This window comes from Callorhinchus milii, unplaced genomic scaffold (assembly GCF_018977255.1).
Source record: "Callorhinchus milii isolate IMCB2004 unplaced genomic scaffold, IMCB_Cmil_1.0 Scaffold14, whole genome shotgun sequence".
In the NCBI taxonomy this organism is placed as follows: Eukaryota; Metazoa; Chordata; class Chondrichthyes; order Chimaeriformes; family Callorhinchidae; genus Callorhinchus; species Callorhinchus milii.
The window spans coordinates 4,862,537-4,890,461 of NW_024704755.1; the positions used below are offsets into that span (position 1 = coordinate 4,862,537).

General features: G+C 35.8%; 1 protein-coding gene across 1 annotated transcript in view; it reads left to right on the forward strand.

Annotated features, from left to right (window-relative positions):
- Positions 1–27,925, forward strand: part of LOC103176154 (polyamine-modulated factor 1-binding protein 1) — a 72,654-nt gene that overhangs the window by 15,757 nt on the left and 28,972 nt on the right. Inside the window, exons 6-13 of the mRNA XM_007889560.2 lie at positions 4,890–5,012; positions 9,919–10,045; positions 11,197–11,354; positions 12,915–13,161; positions 20,431–20,620; positions 23,620–23,773; positions 24,477–24,644; positions 27,445–27,612. Coding sequence (XP_007887751.2) covers positions 4,890–5,012; positions 9,919–10,045; positions 11,197–11,354; positions 12,915–13,161; positions 20,431–20,620; positions 23,620–23,773; positions 24,477–24,644; positions 27,445–27,612 — 1,335 coding nt within the window. The remainder of the gene's footprint in view (positions 1–4,889; positions 5,013–9,918; positions 10,046–11,196; positions 11,355–12,914; positions 13,162–20,430; positions 20,621–23,619; positions 23,774–24,476; positions 24,645–27,444; positions 27,613–27,925) is intronic.

The following is a 27,925-nucleotide window of genomic DNA, read 5'->3' on the forward strand; positions in this document are numbered from 1 at the left end:
AAATTCCACCTGAATCTAGTTTTATGTAGCACTTCAGAGCTTCCACAATTTGGCATATAATTCTGAGTGTGATAAGAGAGTGTGAATAGCGCAATGGGTTAGGAATTAGCAATGGGTTAGAAATGCATAAGTGTGTGGCATTCCTAAGAACACTGTCCTTTCACTCTCCTTTCAGTCCATTTGATCACATCCTTCCAGGATACAAACCATCTTCTCATCACCAGGGTTTCCCAAATTTTGGTTGCTCTGAAATGCAGCATAAATAGAGTAAATCTAGAGTACCCAAGTGGAAATTCTCCCAGTCAATTTGTTTCATTTCACTGTTGCGCTTTGTAAGAAAACACGTTCCCACCAGAACAAGTCCAGCATCAATCAGTTCAAAGATTATTGGAAAGTTATTAGTCATTGTCATTTGGGAGTTACTATATTTGAGTCTTACATTGGAGTTTCTATAGTTCTGTTCTCCAAATGGCAGAGGTTTGGAGTTTGGTACATAATGTTTTATAAAGTTCTTTGTAATTTATGATGTCCTTCATAATGAATAATCTGAAATCCGATTGCCAATATAACCTTGTTGTAGTTGTTACCAATAAGATAATCAATATCATGCTTTGCATTGTTATATTAGGACAATTTGATGGGCCAAAAGTTCTTATGATGTGGCAATTAGAACTGTTAGCATTTTTTTAAGTGTTTCCTGACCAGAGCACAGTAAAGCTTTATTATGATTTCTGGGGATGTGAATTCAATTCATTCGGCTATGTAGTCCCAAAACAGACACAATGGATTGAATGGTCGCCATCTGTGTTGTACATTTATATGGTTCTGTAGCATGCTATTTGCCTTTTTATTCAATCTAGGCATGGTGATCCTTTTGAAGTGGCGGGTTATTTGTGTAATTAGGCAATGTAGTTGGACTGGGTGAAAGATAATAATTGTTTCTGCACAGAATAGTGGCAATATGGGGTATGTATTGTGTCTGGGACAAGGTAATTTTACTGCATAGGATGTTAGTAATGTGTCAGAGTTGGGTAATCTCAAGCATCTAAGTACTGTAGGACTATAAGTGTACATGTATAAGCAAAAATAGTTGCAGGTTGTGCACAAAGGAACAAGCAAATCCTATTTAAAAATTCACTGCCAAAAATCCTCTTCACGGGAAACAACTACTAGTACGAGTTTATAAAATCAGTGACCTCGAGACTTTTTCTGATCCAGCAGAGGATACAGAATTCCCTAGGAATGTCAAAGCAGGAAGAGTTAAAATTATACTACCTCTTAATTTGCCTTCGGGCTCAGGATTAAATCTGAAAGTTGCAGTAATAAAACAAATCAAAGCCAGAGAATAAGTGTAGTGGACAGCTAAGTGTAAATAAAATTCTTTCTATAGTTGAGGGGAGAGAGAAGCCAGTGACCCATTAAAATTAAGCTTGGCATTTTCTTGTGTTATCTTAGATTTTATATTGATTTTGAACCATAAAGTTATTTCACTATTCAATTTGTAAATATGTCGTCAAGGTAGTAGGCTTCCATTAGTCACATGAAGTCACTTGGACAGTAAAGCAGTATTGATTTGAGTTCCTGTTAGCTGAGTGAATGCCAGGAATGTTTCCTTTCAGTTATTTGTAGTACGAAAAGTGGGCTAAAGTAACTCCTGGGAATATGAAGCAGAAGTCCTTTCAGGTTTTACGTCCCACAAAACATTTCTGTTGAATCTTGTGGCACCGGAACTTGATGCTTGTGTACAGTTGGCGTTTAATGTGGCTGCTGTGACACTTGTTTGATGAAACTTTATACCTTTCCATTTTTGCAGTTTTAAGTCAATGGAAATGCTGTCCCTTTGGAGTGCTAATTTGCGGTGCCATTCAGGAGTGAGATGCAAGTTCACAGCTGTAATTTCCTTCATGGTTTTATTACTGGGCCATTTTTTTCCAATTGCCACAACGGCTTTATCTTTTTTTTACCAATTTTTATGCTGTAAATCCACAGCACTAAGAAAGGGGTTGAAGTTATTTCCTGTGTAAGGTGACTGTTCTCTTGTGACTCACTTTATCTTATAATACTCCTTACATTTGATCAAGCAGCTTTAATGTCAGAAGGGAATCTCAAATCATTTCACAGCTTTTACTGTAAAGTGTAATGTCTGCGTATTTTGTAGGCTAATGCAATTTGCACACAGCCATGTCCCACAAATAACCAGGAAGTGAATGCCCAATCTTAACAGAGGGATTATAGACCAGGAAACTGGGAAAAGGTCATTTCTCTTTTTGGAATAGTGCCGTGGGGTCTTTAACATCCACTTGAACGGGCAGGTGTATCCTCGGTTTAATATCTAACCCAAAGAGTGTAACCTCTGACAATGCAGTGCTCCCTCAGTGCCAAGCTGGACTCAAGTGGGGCTTGAATCCATAACCTTCTGAATCAGAAGCGAACCTGCTACCAGTTGAGCCAGGCTGACGCCCTATTTTGGGCAAAGATTTTTCTCATTGAGGATTGAGTGTTCGAACTTGCTTTAGTTGAGTCCTGACAATATGGTTAATTTAGCATGATCCTATAATCCAGGAATCCTAAACCGATTGTTCCCTTTATGTTACTGTACCTCAGGCTGGGTGATTTTGTGCATTTCAGCTTTTAATTAAATTATAATCTAAAAATCCACAATGAAATCACTAGATTATGTCATTTACAATGTGCAGTGTCTTATTAACTAGGGTACTGTTAGTCATAGACTCTCTCATTTGTGAAATAATCTGAAAATTGCACTGTGTTCTGTGGGCATCTTACATAAATGCACACCTTCTCGTTTATTGCAAAGCATTTAAGTGGCTTAGTTACAGGAATATAGATAAATTTATAACAAATGTATTTTACCAGAGGCTCCAGTGATTTTTTTCTCTGATAATGAAATTAGTTTACATGTTTTTGCAGTGCAAAGCCACCATTCGAAGACAGGTGTGGTATTAAAACCTTGTTAACATTATATTGGAGGTTATCTGAATGATGCATTTATAAATTGTGTTTGCCCTGAAGGTAACACAAAAAAGATTGATTTTTTTCAACCTTTCTAGACTTTGATTTGCAGCTTTGGGTTACTTGTATAAAACATTGTTATTTACATTTGCTGGTAAAGTCTTATGATAGCCGACTGAGTTCATTTCACCAACCCAATGGGTAAGGCGGAACTAACTGATCCAGCAAGCTGATCTTTCTCCTCTCCCACACACACTTTAAATTGATAGCGTACAACAGTTGAAATTATTTGCAATGAATGTTTAGCAAGACCGACCAACCTTTCTTGATTATATTTTTTTACAACAATTGTGGCATAATATTCTGGTTTGCGATTTTCTCCCTTTTAGCCAATTTGTGACTTTTTCTGCTCAGATGATAAAATAAGCATCAGAAATATTTTTGATAAACATTCATTAATAAAGTATCACTTTATTAAGGTTTTTTTGTTTATAGGTAACAAGGGGATTTGTAAATATAATTGATACAAATCAACCATGCATATGGACGCAGGAAACAAGCAATTATTTCTTATAACATTTTGTTGTGTTGTGTTGAATAATGCATTCATCACTTAGCTTCTTTTTATTGTTCCAAAGAAAATAATTTGTCCTATTGCAGTATGCTTGCCTGCTTAAAATCTACTTTGCAAGTGTTTCTTTTATCCATTTTTTTGCTCTGTAATTTTTCCAAATATATTTCCATTCATATTATAAATTGTTTGTTGTTGTGCCAGGAGACTGAGAATTTTCTGAAGTTAATGAAGTTCAAATCTTGATCAGATATAAACTTATTTGCTGGTTCCTGTGAGTTTCTAACATTGATTTTACAATATGTCAGCCTCGGTCTCTTCTTGATCTACTTCACATTCACGGACTCAAGCCTTGCAGCACAATATTCCTGTTAGACTTACAGTATAGGATAAGATTGCATTGAGAAGCGTTTTATCGAGGTTCATCCTGTCCATTATCAGCGAGCCTCGGGGAGATGAGAGGAAAAGAATATAAGGAAGGCAAAAACAATTTCCTTTGAAACTTACTTTATAATTCATAGAGGGTTTTTTTCCTGTTCTTTTCAATCCATTCCAAAGAATAATGTCAATATCCTTTTTAATTAAGAGAATAACCTCAGGTTGTGTTTAACTATTTGCAGGTTTGTTATCAAAATGGAAAGATAAAATTTTAAATGAATTACTTTCCTAAAAGTGAGAGGGGAAGAGAATAATTTTAATTGTGCTGTGTCTCTGATCTCTAATTTTTCACCTCATTTCACCTAAAATTGTTCACTAGATTTAAACGTAAGGTTATAAATTCCTCTTGAAATTAGGCACCTTTGTAACTTGTCTTAGATTTCCAGATTGACAATCTGTGAAGAATAATTAATAATTTAAAAAAGACTCTTTGAATTATCACCAAACTGACAAGTTTCGGAACAGTCTGTTGAAGCCAAACTTGTTACCACAGTATTTTTAAAATCCCATCTAACAAGACAGACTTATCAAAATTACAGTTCAATTACGCAGTGGAAGCAATATCTGTACCTACAAACATCCTTTTCTTATCAACCCTTTGTGTGGGATTGAATGGGGATGGAGGAGTAAGGATCTTTGTGCTCCTATTTTCACCTACTTGATGCAGCTTTTTCACCTACATGATGGAGGCTAGTTTCTTCAGAAAATGCAGTGTTTACCTGTAAAAAAAGAGGGCAAGGGATACCCCGAATTATATCTATAGAAATACAGTATTGCAATGCGTCTAAAGATAGGCTTGCTATAAAAGCTGCCCACATATAGAAATACGTGTAAGCTGTCCAAAGAAACTTCCACAGGGAAAGATAGATAGATGCTTTCCTTCTAACCACATACATATCTTTCATTCCAGGCTACTGAACAGGAAAACACTATTGCAAAGCTCCAGACAGACTTTGCTTCCTACAAAGCCATTTACAGCCACTCTGACAAGGAGTACGAATCTCAGATTATTCATATTGAAAAGCTTAAAAAGGTGGGTCCATGTAATTTCCATGTAATTTCTTTAATGCTTTTGCAATAATTCAGTGTTGTTTTGTGAGTTAATTCAAACCGTAGAACTAAACTGTGGGGCATTATGTGGAACTGCTCTTCAGTTGGATAAACATTAATATAGTAAAGGCAAAATCTTTCATGGCTATGTTAAAAATATACAAATATTAAATACTGCATTATAATCCCCACTTATCAAGCTTTTTGAAGAACCCTGCACTTCAATTCTTTTTTTAATTTATAAATATATATTCAGCTCGGAGCAGCCTTAAGTCACGAATAATTCATAAGTCCACCCATTTCCAAGTCTCTTCTCTATCCCCCCCCCCCCCCCCCCCCCCCCGACACAAACCAGCAAGAACACAGTGGCTAAACACAATCTGCAGTGTCAGCTGTGCCAACAGTCTGTCAAATGCGATAGTATTGGTCCTGCAGCTTGATCGTGTTTGGTTCAGTCTTGACCATTTTACCCAAGGCTTCTGATGCTGCAAGTGCTAATCACTCCACAACACAAAACCAATGACCAAAGAATGAGAGATGTTGAGGGTGGAGCTGTCCCTAGAAGGGTGACTCTTGATTATAATACTGGATAAGACAGGCATGAAAACAGCCCCAGTCCAGAGATGTTGACCTCCAGGGGACAACCTGAATTATAACCAAGTTACTAAACGTGGCCAAGTCACTCTTGCTATGACAAATGTAAACAATGTATTCTAAAAGTTCATTTAGCTAACAAATTACTACCAACATTTTGGTATAATAGCCGTAACCAAGTTACTTTCTATGTTGATGCCAGGCAGCCCTGTTATAATGTAATCATCTGGGTCCAATGCCCCATGTTATAACAAAGCGTAGAAAAATATCCCACTTCCCGGTTGTCACTGATATCACTTCCTGCATGTTATGCCATGCATTCTTCTTACACAATTTCCAACCAATGATAAGATGCAATGTCAGATATAAGGATTATTATTCTATAAGAAGTGAGAATGCTGCTTTAACAGAAAATTATGTGTTTGCAAAACACGTTACATGTCTGCATAATTATATTAACTAGCCAGATGCAAACACATTTTTCATTCCACCAAGTGGATTTTTTCAGCCATACTTGTAATCAGGTTTTTTTACCTCCCCACCCCCTTTACAGAAATGACATTAGAAATTCTGAATAGTTCAGAATTATCTCTGTAAGTTATTGATAGTTATAAAATGCAGAGTAAGTAGGATGCCAGAAATGGATAAAGCCTTTTTAAGACATTTGTGATTGAAGATTGATTGTGTTGCATTTGGTTATTTCTTTACCATTTGGAAATCATTCACTCTTATGTGACAAGAATTGCTACTTTTAAAAATGAAGTATTAGTCCACACAGCAAAAGTTATTAATGTGATATAATGTTGACTGGCAGAACTGACAAATTGGAAGCATCACATTTAAAGTAGTTCCATTCCTTGTAACAAGATTTACAGTGTGTGTTATTGTGCATTCAAAGTCTTGCAAATGAAGCTGATGGCTTTACTTTAAGCACCATTAATTGATTGCTTTCAACTGAGACTCACATGGAGGACCATTTGTTATTGTCCTAAACGGTTTTCTACACAGCCTTAGAGTTGTCATTTTATTTATTTATTGTTTAATTTTTAAGCAGTCATGGTTTAAATATACTTTTAGTGCTTTATCAACTTTTAGTACTAAAGGATCTGAAAATTGACAGTATTTGGTCGGGTGAAATAAGAGATTTGTTTTACAGCATTGTCTTTGTGGCTATGTACTTGATGATCCAATGTCCCTTTGACTTATCTGATTAGATTTCATAGAGTGAGAAAGTTCACTGGCCTCATGTTGAAAGTAAACAATTCAACAGCATATTGAAAAGGAGAATCTGTGTGCATCAAAGTGGGAATATTGGAGTAACCAAGTGCTTTATAACTGGAGTTAACATGCTGAAGCTTGTCACACAGATAACAAGCCATCAAAATGAAAAACGTATAAAATGAAAATAAGAAAGGAGCCAAATAACGAGGATAAACTCCCTTCTCTGTTTGAATAGTGTTAAGGGATCAATAATATACATCTTAACAGATAGATGAGTCCTTAGTTTGCTAATCCATCTGAAACACAGCATCTTCAACAATGCAGCTCTCCCCCATTAGCTACCATGGAAGAGTTGATGTCTTGTGCATCTATATTTACAAATACAAATCTCCATTTATTCAACGCCTTTCATTTTGGGAGGATGCCCCAAGGGATTTAACAATAGCGGCCTGGCACCCGAGCTGGGGGTGGGAGCCAAGGAGGTGGGGAGGAGGGGAAAGGTGACCGAAAGCGTGATCAAAAAGATGTAGGTCTTGAGATAGAAGATAAGTGTTGAAGATTTTTAGAAATCAACTATTGGAATCGACTATTTTCTACAGAATGTTTTCTTCCAAATTAATTGGATCGCAACCGAAGTGTTAGAATTCTACCTCACACATACACAACAAACTCCTGAATGTACTGACTACACACATTAAACACACCACAGCAACAGCTCATATTCCTGAGAGGCTGATCGGTACTCATACATACTTTATTAATTCACAGATAATTAACAGAACCAAAGCAAAATAATATTTTTGTTTTATTACAAATAAGTATTTATAATTATTATATTCAGATTTCTACTTTTTCTTAACTCTTGATTTTGCTGTATTAAATATCATCAAACTGGCCCTGATCAATCATCAATACATTCCATAAAATAGCTTCATTAATCTAGTATAATTTCTTCTCTGCGCCAATTTTGTTGCTTTTGAAAGTGAAGGTAATGTTCACTGATGGCATTAAGTACAGCAACTCATGCGATTGCATAGGGGCCTGAGGCAGTGAGGGTGCACCCTACTGTTGTAAAAACTCATTGAAATCACCTTCCCACCAACCTGTCCTCCTAGGTGGGGGTGGGGGTATCTCGGTGTGCTGGACACCACCACAGCCAATCCGGGACCCCTCCGGGCCCAAAACCAGCCCCCATGCCCCCAGTGCAGGACATCTGCCGACTAAGTTCGGTCGCCCGGGGACCGACTGATAATACTGTTAGGGGCCCCGGAATCGAGCTTTGAGATGTCTCGACGAGGTGATCAGGCACTACATCAAATGCAAGTTTTAGTATTATTATTCATTTCCTAATAGATTGTAGGCATTTAATGGATGGATCTTATGATCTTATTTATATATACATTGAGTTTCGTTTAACATTATCAAACAGTGCTGATAACTGGTAAACATTGGAATAAATTGTTTAAACTTGTGAACATTTATATGCATTTCTTCTACCTTGTACTATCCAGAAAATAGTTTTCTAAATGTCCATGTTTAAAAGTGATTTACATGTGAAATAAGTACTTAAAACATCAAACCTGGCAAAAAGTGACTTGTATTAATCAAAAGGCATCTTGACAAACATAATTCAGAAAGACTGTTCCAGAATTCATGATGATGAATTGGTGTTCCCAAGAAAATATATTGGGCACACATTAGACAGTGTTCCAGTGTTCAGTTTTGCATTATTTGACTCTGTTTTATGTATTTCTTCCTTTTCAAATGTTTGATCTAAAAAAAAGTAACAAGTTCAAGGATGTAGTGAAGGTGATTTAAACCTCAGAGGAAATATCTTTTCTTGATATACCATTCGGTAAACTTTTGGAATTTGCTACTTGACAAAGTTTAATGGATATAAATTCTACACCATACACACACATTTAGTAATTTAACTGTTAGTGTTAACTGTAACTGTGAACTGCATTGAGCATTATCTACATGCGATGCATTGGGAGTAAATATATTTTACCGCACATTTCCACACCCGTTTGGTGGAAGTAAATGAAGCAAACAAATACCTTTAACAAAATAAATCCTATTTTGCCACTTAGATTTGTCACTGTGTAATTATAAATTAATATATGCATGGTCTACTTTCAGGACTATGCATCAGATTTTAATTTCTAGTCACGTAGTGGCAATAAATATGAATAATGTAGAATTATGCTGTGCTCATACAGGATATATGTTGAAATCTTGTAAATTTTCAGTGTGCTGCATGCAGACCTGGATGTTGAATAGGTCATAGGTTACAAGCTGAATTAAATTGTCATGCAATGCCAATCATCCAAATTTTACAGAGATGGCAACCGGTGCTGACACAACTTAACTGCTGTTTTGTGAGAGATTAATCTTCACCTGAATTATAATTTTACTTCTTTTGACATCTTAACTAATTAGTTTTTTTAAAGTGATGACTAAAGTGTAGTGTTGTGTATTAAATGAGAAAGGACATAGAATTCTTGTTTTCTTAACAGGTTTTCTGACCATCTTCGATCGATAACCATATTCAAGCCATCTGTGCTTCTATCCTTAGGTGCTGTTGCGCGCAGTACATGTGTGCCTCATTACATTCATCATCAACACAATTTGTTTTTTTTGTCTGCTGCTCTTACTGTGCAAGTGGACTCCAAAGTTCAAATCATCTACAAAATGATATGTGGTCAACAGTGGAATGGTTTTCATTTTTAGTTTTTTTTTCTTTGTTGCCTGTTATAAAAGTTCCAGCATTTAGATGTCAGCTGGGCTCAGGTGGTAGCACTCTCATCTCTAGGTCAGAAGGGGATGGGTTCAAGCCCCACATCAGGGCTTTCGAATCATAATAGGCCGGCACTCCATTGCAGTACTGGGGGAGTGCTGCACTGTTGGGAGTATTGTCCTTCAGGTGACACATTTTCTTGGATCTTATTTTTCACCTAGTGAAATGGAATGTGTCTTTAGTGCTGAGTAAAAGTTCCTTATTAGTAATGATTTCTAGTTAAATTATTTCTCCATTTAAAAGTTAATGGATGACTGGTCTATTTTGTCACCAGGATATTGTACATGTCAATGATGAGATTTCTGAATATGTTCAGCAAATCAACAACTACCAGGTGACGATGCACAAGATGAATGCTGAGATATCTTCTATTACAGAACAAAGGAATAACAGCATTAAAGGTAATATAAAACTATTTGATTATAAATGAGCTACTGTAGAATCTTGCATACATCCAATTTGGATTTTTTTAATGTTATTTGCCTTTTCTAAGGTCATTATTTAAAAACGGTTGTTTAACTAATTTTAATAACAATCTTAATTTGAAGTTAGATAAAATGATTTCGCCATTCTTGCCATATACATTTTTTGGCTAATCAAGCGGACAGAATCCATGAACATTGGAGAGTATACATAAGAAACAAATAGAGTTTATTTGGTTATTGTTCCTTTGGAAAGAAGTGCCATCTTCAAAATGATTCTGACCATGTTTAAATAAACCATGTTGGCCCTCAATCTAGCTTGAAAAGTCTTCTTGTAGATTATTCTAGTAGTTGGTGAAACATTTCATAGATGGAAACATCTTAATCCTACAGAAGAAACATAGACATCTTGTTAATANTTTTTTCTTTAAGAAAGAGTAGGGTCTTTTCTTCCATCCCTTTGGAATCCTACCTTTGTTGGATTAAGAGAAGCAGTTTGATGTTCCTTCCACTGTAGCTATGTAACTTTAGTACTGGTGTCATGGGCAGAAGTATTATTGCAGAAAAGCATCTAGCATTACTGAATTCCCAAAGCCACACATGAAGACTAATAGGAAAGCTAATATCCTAATTTATGTCTTCAAATAGATAAGACCCTTCATTAGAGAACAATGATTGCTTGTAATTAGTAGACGGATCATTAAATTCTAGTGACCCTATTTGCAAAGAGATGAAGCATTAATGTGTGGTAAAAATCAGCATTCCTAGAATGAACTGTGGCAACTGCCACAGCTTGACAGTTATGTTATCTTTGTACTAATGGTCACAATGTCTTTTGCTGGAATGCAGGGCCTCCAACTGATTAAAGGACTCAGCTGCTCCTTATGGTATAATCAGCTCTCTATCCATTATTCTAACATAAAATATGCTAGAATATTCATTACAACCATAGTAATCAACCTTTTTCTATTAAAATACTCGACTATTTATAGCCATTTGTGAAAGCAACATGGAAATCAGGAACACAGAACAAAATAGGTAACTCAGAATAACCCCAATAAATCATTATCAATTTTCATCAAATTCACCAATGACATACAGTAATATTTGAACTTAAATTGCATTTAAAGATGTGGCAAGGTTGGAGAAGGTTGTCCAAAACCTACAACTTGAAGTGGCCTCTGAGGTGCAAAAACACAAAATAGAATCAGCCAAAATGGAACAGCACATTATGCGATTGGAAAATGACCTCCACAACTGTCGCAAGTCTTGCATGCAACAGGAAGAGGTGAGGAGTTAAAGGACAGGTTTACAAAGGTTCATATTGCTGATGGTATCATTGTAATATGTATTTCATTCTTAAAATGAGGTGTAACTTATCTTGTAATAATAATAATCCTCACATTTGATAGAGCACTTTATCACGTCGTTGAGATGTCTCAAAGCGCTTAACACAATATGTTGTATGGTATATTTGCTGTGTATTTTATAGGCAAAACACGGCAGCTGGAATTAAAAAATGTATTTAATGTTGAAACTGCAATTTGTCTATTTATTGCCATGCATAGATGTAAAGTTCCAGTCAGAAGAGGTTCAAAGGAATAGACTTTACCCCAAAGGCAATATTTTTCCCCATGCATTACAAATGAGTGGGAAATTATGCTTGTGAGTGTTTTGATTAGGCCAATTTCTGGAGTACCAAGCTCGTATATAAATGTATCCAGGATTCTATCTGCCTTATCAATGTGTATTTCCCAAGAACATACCCTCTCCTGAGAGCTATACTAATCCAACTTCTGCCAGCTAACGAATTGATTGCCTGTCTAATGATGTGGAAAAAAGTCGTTAGCAATTTAGCGTAAACAATGGTCAAAACTGATACTAGCCAGAGGCAAACTTGAGGCTAATTTCCTGTGCAAAACTTTACTATTTAGAATGATTGGAAATGAACAGCAATGCGATGGAACATATCATAATTAATACTTGACTTCTTAAATTTTATATATTTTTTAAAAACACAACAATAGAATTTTGTGCTAATTAGATAAGATAAAATGAGTGTATCTAATAATATGTTGTGTCAGAAGCAAACTTGACATTATTGTAAACAAAGCTTGACATGGAGAAAGTTTACAGACAACTGGGATTTAAATACGTCAGAGTTAGTCACAAGTGGGCTTGAACTTTATTTCAATACTTTTGCTGTTTAAATATTTCATGACACAAAACATTAATAATTTGTCATGGAAACAAATTTAGCATTTAAATTGAAAACTTTACAAGGTTTCTTTTTTAGGATTGAAAGCTGGATACAATTTTTTTAATACCACTTTAAAGGAGCAGAACATAAGAATACAATTAAATTAAAAATTCTGCAGAATTTTGTCCTTTTGTCTCAGCAAATCCATTCTCTTAATTAAGCTGGTTTTGTGATGTAAATTATAGCCTGGTGTAGATAAATATTATTTTAAAAAAGGACTCACTTTTTTTGAAACAAACAAATTATTTATTCCAAAATATTAATTTGAAACCCTGCCAATAAAGTTTGTAAAATCACTGCTTCTAGCTATCATTGATTCATATTTCAGGGCCATAAGTTACATCTGAAGCTAACAATCTTTATCATAGGCCTATAGCTTTATTCCTAATAATTCAGCTCTTCTGGGATGGATGTGGTGTTTGAGGCTATATATTCATTTTGATCTTTCTGTTTTTAGCCTCTAATGTGGCCTCTGATGGGTATTATCAACTTCTGATCCAAGTGATTAAGTATAGGTTTTGGGCCCCTTAAATAATGCCCTTAGAAGTGAATTTGCACTCTACTTACTCTCTTTGGTTCCCTCCAAAGGCAATACAGAAGAGAGATGACCTCTTGAGGAAGTCTGAGGCAGACCTGCTCCAGGCCCGTGATAGAATCAAAGGGAAGGTGGCAGGAATTGAGAAGCAGAACACTATGGTAAAAAGCCTGGAGATGGAGCTTCAGAGACATAAGAAGGAAAAGCAACAAAAAGAGAATGAAAATACTTCCCTCAAGGCTGAGATACAGCAGCTGAAACAGGAGCTGCAAGAGGCCAACAAGCAGTACAGACAATCCGGTAAGGCTTGCAGGAAATTACTCGTACACGCTAAGAAGAAAATATATATATATATTCACACACCTAAACAAGACTTAAAATAGAGAATATCCTAATTTGTTCATTTGAAAAAAAATCTGGTTAAAAATATATTAACATGAAATTTACAATGTTTGAAATGGAAAATCTATTTCCCAGAAATTTACATGTATAATTTCAAACTCAACAAGATTGTTCAGTATGTTTTTCTTTTTTGTGTTCATTGAATTACCTTATAATATTGCGAATGGTACTAAAATACTTGATAATCCCCATCATACAGGTGATATCATACATTTGCTGGCATCACAAATACTTATCATCTGCCGATTGTAATATGTAACCTGCCCCAGGTGTTCCTGCCAATTTGGCTACGATATTGATTTTTCTCTGCAGATTCACAAACTGAAGAATACTGCAGCAAAGATACTTGGAGGCAGCCTAGAGTAAAATCAGCCTCTTGTTGCTGTGGGCAAACCTTCACCTTGTACAACTTCCAAATGAAAGTATCTGTAATACAAAATGGATGCGTTGATATACAGTTCAATTGTTCACCAAATTTCTTTTCTTAAGTACTTTTGCAGGATTCTTTTTATGTCCACCACTCAAAGTCACATTGGGGATAATAATGCATCAATCAGTGGCAGGATATTCATGCTATAAGGCACTAGTCAATAAAGTAAGATGCAGTCCTCATAGCAAGAGTGTAGGCGCTTCCTCTCCCTTTAAAAGTGCTATAAGTAGAAGTTGCTTTAATTTATAGACTGAAGGGTCAGTTGTGTGAAACACGTTGAGGTGTTATATATGCTGTTATGACCATAAGTGAATAATTCCATTCAGGTAACTGTTCAGAATTTGAAAATTGTCACAAGGTGAATACATACTGTTTTCACAGGTACACCAGACTTTTGGAACTCTCTGAGAGTTTCAGAAAGTCCAACTATAACTTCTTTATAGAAGCACAGGCTTTGTCTGTGACTGGTCCCACCACATTACCCTGAGGTAATAACACTTTCTCAGGGTACAGACACTATCTATGTGATCTAATGTGGCAATTAATAGCTGGCGTCTGTAAGAGCTTCTCCAAGAATTCGCAAATGGTCAAACTGCTACAGCTCCTGCAACCATTTGATGCAATGTTGATTAATATGAGGGAAACGTGATCTATAGGTTGACTTTGAAGTCCTGGGAAAGTACAAGCATTGCTGTTTCATATACGGGATGATCAGAAATCTGATGCAGAGTAAAACTTCAAAGTATCTTTCAGCATAAGTCTGCCCACTCTACTTTGTATTTTGCTCAACCCACGTTTGTCTAGGAACTCTATTCATACACTGCAAGCTGAATCTTGCAGGAATGCTTCCAGCTGTCGAGCAGCTAAAGCTTATGTGCTATTTCTTTAATCTGTTTGAGATATTTCCCTTCATCAGTACAATATGTTTTGTGTCTGGTAAGAGGCACAGTAACAAGACTGCAACTATCAACCTCAGTTCATTTCTGCAGAAAATTTATATTTGTGAAGGTTTATACTAATGCAATTCCATCATAACTCAGAGCTCAGTTTATCATAAGTAATCGGTTACTATAAAACACACAATTTAAGCAAACGTTGATAATCCTTGATAATCGGGATAATTCTCCTTGAGAATCAGAAATATATATTCCTATTTGAACTGTTTTGATGTTAACTACCACCATATTTAGTCTAGGGAATTAATTATAGAAATGTATTTGTTGTAAATGTTCTATTTTGTGTTTTATCTTAACTGCAAGGAAAATTTTGTTTTTCTCGAATCAATCAAAACTACTTTAAGCAACTTTTTAAAGTCATGTTTAAAGATAACTCGGTGGGCAAAAATTTTTCAAAGTTAGTGAGGTGTACAACTCAAAATGGAACATGTCGGGATATGTTTTGGTAGAGACGAAGGTTGTGAATGATAAAATGTTTCAGTGAATCACCCTTTATTTATTCCTCAGTAGATACCTTTTCAGCTTGGAATTTTGATAAGTTAACTCCTAGAAATGACTTGTTAATGTGTTCTCTGTATTCCCCTTTAGGTGATTCTGCATCTTTTTTTTCCTTGACTATCCATTTACAGTTTATCCATAACAGTGCAATGCTTGTAAATAAGAGAATACATTATAACAGAATACTATTTTGAACCCTATTTTCTATGGTAGTGATGGCAAAGACAACAGAGGGTTAAGAATTGCATTCCATCTTTTGTAAGAACATAATCTGGGGTTGAAGTTACAAATCTCCAAAAGTCCCATGTTGTGTGTTGAGCACATCATGGTTACCCTTAGTAACACTACAGTAAAAATATTTATGTTCTATTTTGACTGCTGCAGATCTAATCTCACAGAACTTCAAAGTTTAATTTATTTTTAATTTCTGTTCCATGTTACCTCATTTTGTTATGCTATCCTGTGCCAATTATTCTCCTATCCAAGGAACGAGGAGTAATTTGCTCCCAGATTAACGACTAATGACTCACAGTAACGAAGAGGCATTGCAGAAACGGGGCCCAAAGTGACTCATTTGACAGTTTTTCCTCCCTTTCTTTCCTCCCTCCTTGGGGAATAGGTTTCATACTGTGCTTCCCTTGCCATGTTAGCCTAGACAGAGAGTACTACATATGCAGATTACTGGATGTGAAACTCTGACCTTGTCACTCTTCATGTGCAAATCGTTGGTTTTAAGTCTGCTGGCCACTCGACCTCTTTGCTCTGAGGTTTTGTAATTATTGATCTTGTGCGTATGTAAATTTCACATGCAGGTGACCTATTAAAAGTAGTTTTTCTGTGCGGCTGCAGAAACACACAAATTAGATGATAACTTACTTACGATTGTGAAGACTTCCCATTGTTATCCTTCGTCTTAAAAGCATGTCAAATTGGTATAATTCTTAAACCTTGAAATTGTTTGCAAAAAAATTATGTGACACAAGCTGACATAGATGAAAGAATGCATTCAGCCATAAAATGGACACCTTCAGCTTATTGTTATTAATAGAATTTAAGTAATAACAACTTTGAAGGACAGATCTACACCGACTTGCCTATTCTAAAACTTATGTTAAAAATGGTAAAGGGTAGTGACTGGATTTATAGGTAAAGATAATCGTGTCCTGAAAGTATATTGTATCTGATGCATTATAATGTAAATTCACAACAAAATTCTTATTTGAAATTGCAAAACAACAAATTTCTTGCCTGCAATGATATGGCTTCTTAGTCAATTATTGTCTCCTTCTTAACATTCAACATGATGATTCATCTTTTAACAAGTTTATATAAAAAATTCAGTTTATAACTAGATAATCATCAGTCCATGCGTGAAACTCGGATTTAACTGATTTGGCCTTGTTTACTGCATGCCCAAACAGAGATGGGAGAGAGGCCATGAAAGAAATTATCCTGTGGAACTGAGAAAACCTTGTTGCTGTTGATCAAAGAAAATCTTAGGAAATGTTCCAACTTGCAACGGGAAACAGATAATCTATTCTCGTAGGAAATTTTGCAATAGAGTAGTTTACCATTTGCTATCATTGCATCAGAATAAATAAACTAAAATATAACTGCAGCGAATGGTTCATCTAGAAAAATAATTTTGCCTAATAAAAAAATAAGATTGTTTTTAAAAGAATATTTTGTTAAACTGGAAACCAGGCTAATTGTGTTCTTATTAGTTGTTGTAGCTTATCATGATACAGTAATTGTCTCCCAAATTTTAATATTTAACGTAACTTTTGAAAAATAGCTAATTTAACTTAATAAACTTAATGTTTGTCAGAAATAGATCTGAAAATCTGTTGAACTTTATGAAACTCATAATAAATAAATGTGCTTTTTGTTTTCACCTTGTTTGTTTATTTCAGCAAATTTAAACAGATGATAATGGCCATTCAGTATTTAAACAGAAAGTAATAAAATAAGACCTTACAGTTTTCAAGGAGATTTCAGTTAATCCTCTGTGGAAACTAAAATATTAATACAAATGTATACTTTAAAAATAATATTAGCAGCTCATAGAGTGCTTGAGGTGAAAGATTAAAATACATCTTGGACGTCTGTTTTCCCTTAGCTTATTCAGTTAGTACTTGCTTATGTCTAAATAAATGAAGCTCTTAGAATATGAATGTTCACTAGAAGTACTTCATTTACTGAACATGCCTACCTTGAATGCTCGCCCTGTACACAAAATAAATTCCTTTGCCCCCCCCACCCCCTTGCTACTTTTCACTAAAGGTTCCCCCTTTTGTATCTTTACCTGTCTATTTCTAACAACTAAATACAAATATTAATAAGTTGCGTTTACCAGATATTGAATTGTTATAATTGTTCTCAATATTAATGTCTTTACATCTCAAAGCTTTGGCGATTTCGACCTGCAGTGTCTTTGTGATCTTGTTTCCAAACCACATTTATCAGTTATACATTACAGAGATACGGCAGCTCTTAACCTTTTGCCTACAATCAGAAATGTCCTTTGCTGTATTGCAAATCTAGTATTGCCTCAGGCAAAGAATTGATGGACCTTTTTATTTCTTACTATCTAGCCCTACTAACAAGGGATGGGATTTTGGAGCTTATTAAAGCTACCCATGGGGCGAGGTCAATCCTTAACAGACCTTTGAGAATTTTTAAAAAAGCATTAGCAGTTGTGATTTCCTGTTTTTATTTCACTTTCTTTGTTTTTCAAGTTCAATTTATTTAGATTAATTTAACTACACAAGTAACTGCATATGATCAATTTTAAGACGCAAATGAGCACTGTTGTTGATTCGTTCAAAGACAAAAATCAAAATCTTTGCTCAAAAATCAATATCTTACAAGAGAAGTGCTTCACACTCTTCCCGTGTATCTCAGTCCTACTAGATGTTTTGCCCTCCTAATGATTTTTCCCTATGGGCCACATCTCCCCCCGCCCCCCCCCCCCCAGCTGTACTAAGGCACTATTTTATTATTACGCCCCCAGGAGGAGGAGTGGAAATGGAGTAAACGGGGAATTTTTCTGCTTCTACGTACCTTTCGATTAAATTTTTTGATTCATTCAACAGAGATTTATGAGCCGGGCAAGTTCAGTAACTGTCCCCCCTAACGCCTCCTTCGGGAGCTGAGATGGTTGGAGGAGAACCTCATTACTGAAGTGAAACAACAGTAGCTGACACCCCCTGTTGGTGGTTTATTCTGTTCACATACCATGTGCGTTACTTATCTGTTCCTGATCAATTTTTAGATCACACAGTAAACCACTTTGGAAATGCATTTGAATCCTGCACAAAACCTATTGCCCGCAATGGACAAGCATAGGAAACAACACCGCAAAATATTTTGTCTTTTGTCTTAGAAATTCTATGTTACCTTTACCCATCTTAACAAAAGCAAATTTCAAATCTCAGTTTGAATTTTCGCTTCAATTTTCGGTATTTTAAGTCAGGTCGATAATCACAGTAATTTCTTTTCTTTTGCTTCTGCAATTTTTTTTAAATTGATGATCATTCTAAATCTACAGCAACTTCATTAGTTCAAAATTGTGTAAAATGGAAAATGTTATTCTTTCAAACAGCAATATTTAAAACAGTTTTATTATTTAAAACATTATATAAAATGTTGAATGATTGATGTCTTCTGGACCAAGTTCCTCCAGAACTTATTGTACAACTGGCTGATCCAACTTCTCAGTACAGTAGAGGCTTGTCGCTGTTTTTATTGTTTATGTTATTTTCATACGGTTGAATTAACTGGAATATTTAAGCAAGGTCTGGTCTGCTTATCAGATTTATAGTACATAAGACATTGGCAGCAGGAATTCCATTAAGCTGGTAGATAGTGTACAAGTTTGTTGCAGTTTAGAGGGGAGATATTCAAACTATTCGTACTTAGCTGCTATTAATTATTTAATAAAGCTATTACGCTCTATGCAAGTGATAATATTTTAACAGTAAGAATATTCATTCAGCACCAATTTATATATTATACATTATATATTATATACAAGTTTATATATTCGCAAGTTAACCAATGTTGTTCAAACAGGGAAGTATTTGTAAAAGATGCTGTCACAAATTATGTTTTCTTGTGCCAATGTCCAGTTATAATGGATGTGTACTTAAGAACAAAATTGGTTTGTAAAGTATTTTTAGGAGACTGCCTGTGTCGCTTCATTACATTTATGACCGTATATGTAAAAGTCCAACATAACAGGCAACATCTATAACTCCCAAAAGATCTATTAAATTGACAAATTGTCATGACATTTTGTTAATTTTAAATATTTACGTGCCAAACTTGTTGGAAAATAGCAAAGAGTTTCACAAAATTATTGAATAAAGTAGATAATGTGAGAACACTGGAGCCTTGGGATGAATACTGGCCAAATTAAATTCAATCAGCAGGTTTCATTTTATTTTGGAAGATTTTGTCAAGTACGACTGACAAATCATACATTTTGCCAGCATTATAAAATCCCATTGTTTTCAAAAGGATTCTTAGATTTTAAAAAAAGGATAAAAATATTTAGGACAAACAAAACATAGTGAAATAATTGCAAAACAGCGGCATGATTGAAAAGGAAAACTTTGCAGGGCTATGGGAAAAGAGCTGGGGCTAATTCGACAATTCTTTCAAAGAGCTGGCACAGGCACGATGGGCCGAATGGCCTCGTTCTACGCTTTATGATTCTATTTATTGACATGTTTGCAATTTGTCAAAAAATGTTGAAGTAGAATTCTTTGCTGGACTTCCAATAGTGCAAGATTTGAATGAAGTGCACGGTGGACCAAAACTCTTTTATATAAACTTGCTCTGGTTATAAGTGATAAACAAATGATTCTCCAAATCAAGAAAAATGAATTCCCATAGAATTCCCAACATCTGTGGCAACTTTATCAGCTAGTAGTCAGTCTTTTTTGTAATTGAAAAAATAGCTAAAAGTGAAACAAATTCAGAAACAAATGTTAAAAAGAAAAATCCAAAAACAGCAATCCTGGACATAGAGCAAGTTGCATAAGAACATAAGAAATTATACACGAAAAAAAACCACAGTCCATCTAGTTTGCCATCCACCTTCCTGGTAGTCACATGCACTTATGTCCCGAATTACCTATGTACTATATCCCATAATGTTAAGTGTAGTGACGGTGTATTTTGTGGGTGAAATGCGGCAGCCAGTTCCGCACAGCAATGTTATTAAGCGTTGATCGGTCATTGAACTGTATGTTAGTATATGGTATGTTTCCTTCACAGCGCAGGACCTGGCACATCATGAGGAAAAAGTTCTCCTGATGGAGAGCAGCCTGCAGACTACACAGGACCAACTGAGCGATCGCATTGCAGAGATTGTACGGCACGAACAGACAAACCGCAAGCTGCAGGCCGAGCTTAGGACACTGAAAGAACGGGGACTGAGCAATGACAAGGAGATGGAGGAGGACAGGTAAAGCATTTAATCTTAAGGATAACTCCTTAACAAGAAAAATAAATATATCAAAGGATGGCTGACTGACTCAGAATGGTCGTTGTAGGCAAATTGACTTGAATATAGAAATACAGTTAAAGATCAAGTAAATTAATAAATAGGTAGTCTCATGCAAACCACCTTCTGATATAGAGAAATGGATATTAAATCCATTGTGGTGGTACGTATTAGAATTCCCTGTCGAGCTGTTGCTGGGAACTATCAGTTTCTAGAAGTACAATCCCAGTAGTTAATTGCTTATATTTCAGGATTAGTCAATGGAAGTTTTCTCTCCAAAAAGTGATTAATTGAGACCACTTTTGTTCAAAAGCTATGCCTCCTAACCACTATTATTTTAGTAAATTGTTTAATTACATTTTTGATATTTTTTTATAACATAAATATTCATTTGTAGTTTTCTACACCTGTATTCAAAAACATGATTCGTAATCTCCTAAACTAAGATTTCAGACATCTTCATCATTTCATTGAACTTTTTTTTCTGCTTTATTTAAATCTTCCATTCTACACAAAGGTATCAATAGCAAATGGGTACACATTTAATCCTTTCAGTTAAAGCTTTTTAATAATCTGGAATATTTGAACCATTAAATAATAAATATTCACTTCGCTGGGTTACCAGAAAGGCAAGATGACATTGGTAGGGAATGCTTTCCTATCATTATTTAAAGAAAAAAGGATGTCTGCACAGTCAGTAAACGGAGAAGTGTTAACTACACGATATGCCAATAAGTATTAGGTCGGATTTAGTAATTAAATGATGGGCTGAAGAATAAACTGGGTATTTGTCAAAGCTGAAATAATTCCTTAAGTATCTTCTACTACACAGCTGGCAAATGTAATTGCTCGTGTATTGATTGTGCTTTGTGTAGGGCTGGTGGCCTGGGCGGAGGAGAGAGGCACTGGGAGTCAAGTGTATCGATTAACCGTTATAGGAGTTAGTGGTTTGTGATGTTCTGTTTGTTGTTTGGACTTTTCTCGGTGAGAAATAATTCTTTTGACAGAATGAATGAGTAAATACATTGCAGCATGAAAAATAGCTCCTCGTGACTTCACACATTGTTATAGATGGGACATTTATCTACTGCATTGAACGCTTCCCGAGGAATACTCTTTAACAATAACAATAAATGAGAATGGAATTACCGCACAGATTTTCAGATCAATGACTTTTTTATCCTACTAGAACTGAAGCTTTTGGCTGTACTTAGAGAAAGACTGTATTAAGGATGTTAGTCTCAGAAAGGCAAACATTGTTTGGGTTGCTGGTCTGTGTAGAGTATCACTGTATAGAATCACACTCATGTTGTCATGCAGTGAGTTTCTTCTCATTTCACTTGTTAGGAGAAATGATAACTGATTAACCGAGTTAATTGATCTGGAAGGGAGGTAGTGGAGAGCTACCAATGACCTCAACATCCTGGTTTGGTAAGACGGGGAAGAGAGTGAACGAAGGTTCAGCTGCTGAGCACTAGCCGTAGACATCTATTCCCCTACTGGAAAGTCCACATGTGTGTGTTAGGTAAGGACAGGATCAATTTTGGGTGTGATGCCCTGTGATTGAAATAGGCCGCTCACACTTGATGAATAACAAGTCAGGTCCTGGAGGTCACTCAGTGCCTGTGGAAGCATTAGAAGAAAAAAAAGTCAAATGCCTTAAGGGGAAAAGGAGGGGAAAATTAGATAAAGAACATACAAGAGCATGCCTTCTGTCTTTTTTAGTAATGGACTGGACAACCTGCAAATCAATTGTATTTATTTATTTATTATTAATATGAAACATCTATTTCTATCTTTCACCTCCTTGTATAAGAACATTTCTTGGGATTACAACAATTGATTTTGAGTTATACGAATAGGGCTTAGCATGTTCACTCTCCCTACTAAACCTTTGATCCCACCATTGAATCTTAATTTAGTTCTGCACAAACTGATGCAGTCTCCCTTCAATCCTACAGCATCAGTACAATTTTATCATAGAAAATTACATTGCTCCTAGCTATGTTTTCCACCACGAGGATGTTCAGACCTCTATTGGTGTAAAAAGGACTGGTTTATCCTGATGACACAAGGTAGAAAGCATTAATGCCACTGCAGGTATTTTTGACAGCCTGAGGTATCAGCATGATGTAAGCAAGATCATAGACTTCAGAAAATTATTATAAATTGTTATGCTCTTAACATCTCTAAACCGAGTCCTCTGCTGTACTCTTTGTCCATAGTACAATGAATGAAGGTATATATTAACTACCTAAGTTGTGGTAGTCATCACTTTCAAAATTAAGCTGCACTTTGAATACTATACTCACTGCTCTCCCTCGATGCAATGGTAATTTATCAGTCTCATACCTGAGTAGTCAGTCAGTCCACCTCAACCCACGCTGCTAAAAGGCACCAAGCTATCTAACGTAAAACAAATTTTTCCACCAGGGAGTCATTGGAAATGAGCTTGAGAAGCTATATTCTCGTTCTAAATCTATTTTGGAGGAGTTCCAGATGCTGAACAAATTTGTAAGCTGGAACCTGTCTTGCCTCCGTATGTTAGTATGGGTTTGAACACAGATTTTTTTTTAAAAAAACATAAAATGTAGATATCAATTAATATTTTCATGTTAAAACAGAAAATGTCAAAATTTACAGCAAGTCAACAAAATCTAAAAGAGAAACTTCGACAGGGCTAGCATCCGAGAAAGAATGTCATTATCTTTATCTTTCATATGCTGATTGACTTGCTATGTATTACAGTTATTTTCTATTTTGATTTAAAATTTCTAACCTTTGCTATTTTTATTAATATTCTCATGGAATTGTAACCATTGCATCCATGAGATGTGGAACTTTATGTAAACTTGGGTGGGTATCAATGGATTAAACATTTGTATGATTCTGAGCAGCTCTGAACAATTGTACCATGCAACATCCCTTCCTGACTACCTTCTCTTACATTAAATATACAGGAGACTGATTGAAAAGCTCAAAGCTGAGAGTACACAGAGTAAACAGAATCATGAAAGTGCTGTCCAAGCAGGAATAAAGCAACAGCAATCTGCTCACAAGATGGAAATAGAAGTTAACAACACCAGAGAGCAGATGAAAATACTGCAACAGCAGGTCGGTCAGTCGGTCGGTAGTGCTGCAAGTTTAAGGCTATGAAGCAACAGCTTCAAAGGCCATTCACAGCATAGCGCATACGCATAAGGTCAGAGATCACCACATTACTACATTGACTGTAATAGGTTATTTTCAAAGCAAAGGCTGCTCAATTCAACCATCTATTCTATGATACTGTCATCTTTGAAAGAGAGACACCTACAGAGACACATCTACTAAGTATTCCCCATATCAAACCTTTGAATAAATTCCTGCAGTTATGTTAGTCTCTGTCTAATGAAACAATAAGTGTTACAAATATAGAACATTCATTTTCTTGCATCTGCGATTTTTCAGAAGTATTGTTGTGATCATATCATTTGTGATTTTTAAAATATTTGTGCTTGTGCTTATCTTTTGCTTTCGCCTGCTTCACGTCCCTGCTCTTCCCGTCCTACTATTGGCGGGCAGGCTTTCAGTCTTTCTGCCCCCGGCTCTCTGAAATTCCATCACGGAGTCCCTCTGACTCGCTCCCTCATTAACCTCATTCAAGGTCCATCTCAAGACCTATCTCTTTCACTTTGCTTTCAGTCATCTTTCCCCTCCCACACCCTCAGCTCCAACCCATGTCTCAGGTGCCCAGCCAGTACTGTTTTAGCGCATTAGGACAACCTCCCATCATTAAAGGCGATATATAAATCTAAATTTGTATTGTATATCTTAGGTGCAACAGAAGGATGACATGGGAAAACGACTTCGAGAAGAATTGAGCATCGAACAATCAAGACATCAAGAATTAGAAAGGCAGCTTCAAAAACTAAAAGAGCGTGCAGAAGAACTGGAAAGAGAAACTGAAAGCATGAATGAAAAATTAAAAACCAATTCGCAGATGGTGAGTACAGAAGAGAAATGTTTAACAATAAGCATGACTTCTAGGAGCAGACCATTCACAGGGAGCAGAAATTGATCCCATTCAGCTCCTGTTGACCCCGCAAGACACAGTCCTAACGGTCGGGTGGTGCTAGCTGGACAAACAGTGGAAAACTTGCTAACCATTGAGAGACTTGCCAGACAGTGCTCTCAATAGCAAGCTATGTGTTTTTAGCTGGTTAAACCCCTGCAGTACTTTAGCACACACTCGGAATTAAATAAGCAGTGTGCATCCTTCCACGGAGAAATCGCACAATCCATTTCCAGACACAATGAAATTTCCATGTGTAGATGGCAAACATACATGGAATTTTAAGAAAAAAATAAAAGCGCCAAATACTGCAGATGCTGGAAATCTGAAAACAAAAACAGAAGTCGTTGGGAACACTCAGCAGGTCAGGCAGCATCTATGGAGAAAGGAAAGTGAGTCAACGTTTCAGGTCCATGATCCTTCGTCAGAACTGAGTTAGTCTCTGTCTCTGTGGACCTGAAACGTCCAGAACCTGCTGAGTGTTCCCAGTGACTTCTGTTTTTGTTTACGGAATTTTCAGTCTGGTTTGGATATCTTTGGATCAGGCATGGTGATGTTTTTAGACAACCGACTGGTCACACAATCTGCTGAAAAGTGTGGATGAGGACAGTGAAGCTGGGATGTAATTGTTCCACAGTTGAAAGCACACCAACATTCACACAGATATGAAGAATAGCCATGTAAAAGAAGTGGCACAGGGTGACAGGTATCACAGAACTGTATGAGTTGAGACATTTTATAAAAAACAGCACACATTTTGTGTGAAAAAAGTATTAAAAATACTTATCAGTGGAGGACGGTACTGTACACTCCCAAGACTTTCATCTACCCCGTCTGTATTTCTTTTTCTCTGCAATGATTGTATCCATCTTGGATCTGTAATTGAATAGAAGATATCTCACTGGTGATATTGATTTTCTACCATTCCTTTACAAGTGAGAAAGACCAGCAACTCAGGAGTACCACAGCCCATTAACCAGCTATGGCAGTCTCACGCACAATTGGAAGGATTTCTGGAACTCACTATCACCAGTGAGCTATTCTATTTGCTCTTTGGGGAAGAGCAATACAATATTAACAACAAAATTACATTTGTAAAGCGCCTTTCACATCGGAAGGACGTGTTAATACATGGAGAATTAACAAAGGCTTTAAATTCTAGAGAGATCTGCCAGGTGTCAAATGAAAATTCACAATTCATTTATCCTTTCAGTCAGTGAAATTATCATTCACTCCTTTAAAATAAATACGTTTGTGGGTTTTCTGAATAAAATTACATATTGATTCGTTTCTGGTACCTTCATTCAAACCTTCATTCAAAATATGTATTGGTTATTGCCAAACAGTAATTGTCCAATTATAATGTTTAATCATGGTACTTTTACTTGTGAACATTAACAAAAATCTCCAAGATTAATGTTAATCAGTTAGCTGCTTTCATTAATGAAGTCAGTTTGTTCACTGCAGTCAATCCTGATGTCATTCAGGTAACAGAAAAAGATAAATATCTTTAATTTATAATTTATCAATGCCTCGAAGGACAAAATTATTTTAATCCTACTATTTTGCAATGAGGGTGGATCAATCCATATCGACAAAAAAAATTAGGAAGTATAGAAAACCTTGTCACTTTTAAGTATAGATGTGTTTAAATAGGAATTACAAATTTCAGAACCCAAGTGCAGAGTGGAACTAAAGTCTTAGATTCCAGCTAGTTGTACCCGATAAGATCATTGTTCCTTAAAATTTAAGATTGTGCAGAATTGTGGAACATTCATAGTTCACTCTTGATTTGGAAGTCAATTTTCCAGTGATATTTTAAAAAAGGGCTTCCAAATTAAGAATTTTCCAGAATTCTGCACAATCTTATAAGACGGCTCTTAAGAGTCTGAGGTTAGTTGGAATTTCGGGCCTTAAGTGTCTGCTTAAAGATTGTGATCAGATAACACCCAATTGTCTGGATGAATTTATTTGTACCTTTTGTTTATGTAAAATAAAGTGTTTCACTAATATAGGAATAGAATTAGTGTGGCTGGTATTATGCACACTGCTCCACTAATATTAAATATATGTTTGGACAGGTTGCGAAAGGTTAAACAAATAGATGTAAAAGTCAGTAATGAAAACCTCTGGTCTTCAAACACATGCTTCCCTTGAGATAGGCTTACATACAACTGAAATAATGAATAGCTTACTCTGTAGAATAGATCTGAATATATTACAGTTCTGCTTCTGTGATAAGACATACAGTATTAACCCTTCAACAGCAAAAACCTGTCTGTAGACTGCATAACATTTAATCAAGACTGCATTAACCTAGATTTAGGTAACTTTAGACTGATGATCTGTATAAGAAATACAGATTAATAAAACTGTTTACAGAACTACAATTATATACACATTGATACATATAATGTTTCTCTGTCCATCAACATGTGAATGTGGACTTGTCATACAGAGTGAACCAAAAGGTATTGCACCTAACTACAGTGCATTCAATGCTTATGTATATCATACATATGTAAGAGAATATATATATACACATACACATACACCACACAGTAAACTTCCCTCTAAAGTGCCATTAACTGTTGGTTAAAGGAAATGTGTAGGTTTGATTTTCAAAATATTAGATATACTACTGTCTTGTATCAGGAAGTATTTATCTGAGGAAAATTGTTAAGAGAAGGAACAATTACATCCAAACTGATATCAGAATTTTGCCCCCTAGCTGAAGGACAGGGATGATCAGATTTCAAATCTCGAACACAGTTTGGCTCAGTTGCAGAGAAAGTACCAGACCCTGCTTAGTAAACACAGAAATTGTGAATCAGAGCTGCACTTGAACAAGACAAGCCTGATATCAGCTCATAAACAGAACAAACATCATGCGAAAGAGGTAAGAATTATTATATGTATTATCTATTTGTCTAGTGGTAGAGGAATAAGCTATGAGTAACGACCAGCCTTGGAAATAGACCTCTCAGAAGGGAACCTCATAGAGCTGTAAGATGGTTAATAGGATAGAGAGAGTAATTGTAGATCAATACCTTCAGATACTCTCAAGATAGCGGGACAAAAGTTCACAGGGTCAGTGTTAGGAAGGGCAAGTTTAGGACAGAAAGTAGGATTTATTTATTTACAGAGAGAGTAGCAAACACAGATGTGTAGGGTTGTCAGGAAGGGCGATTGAGGCCATGACAAAAGACTTA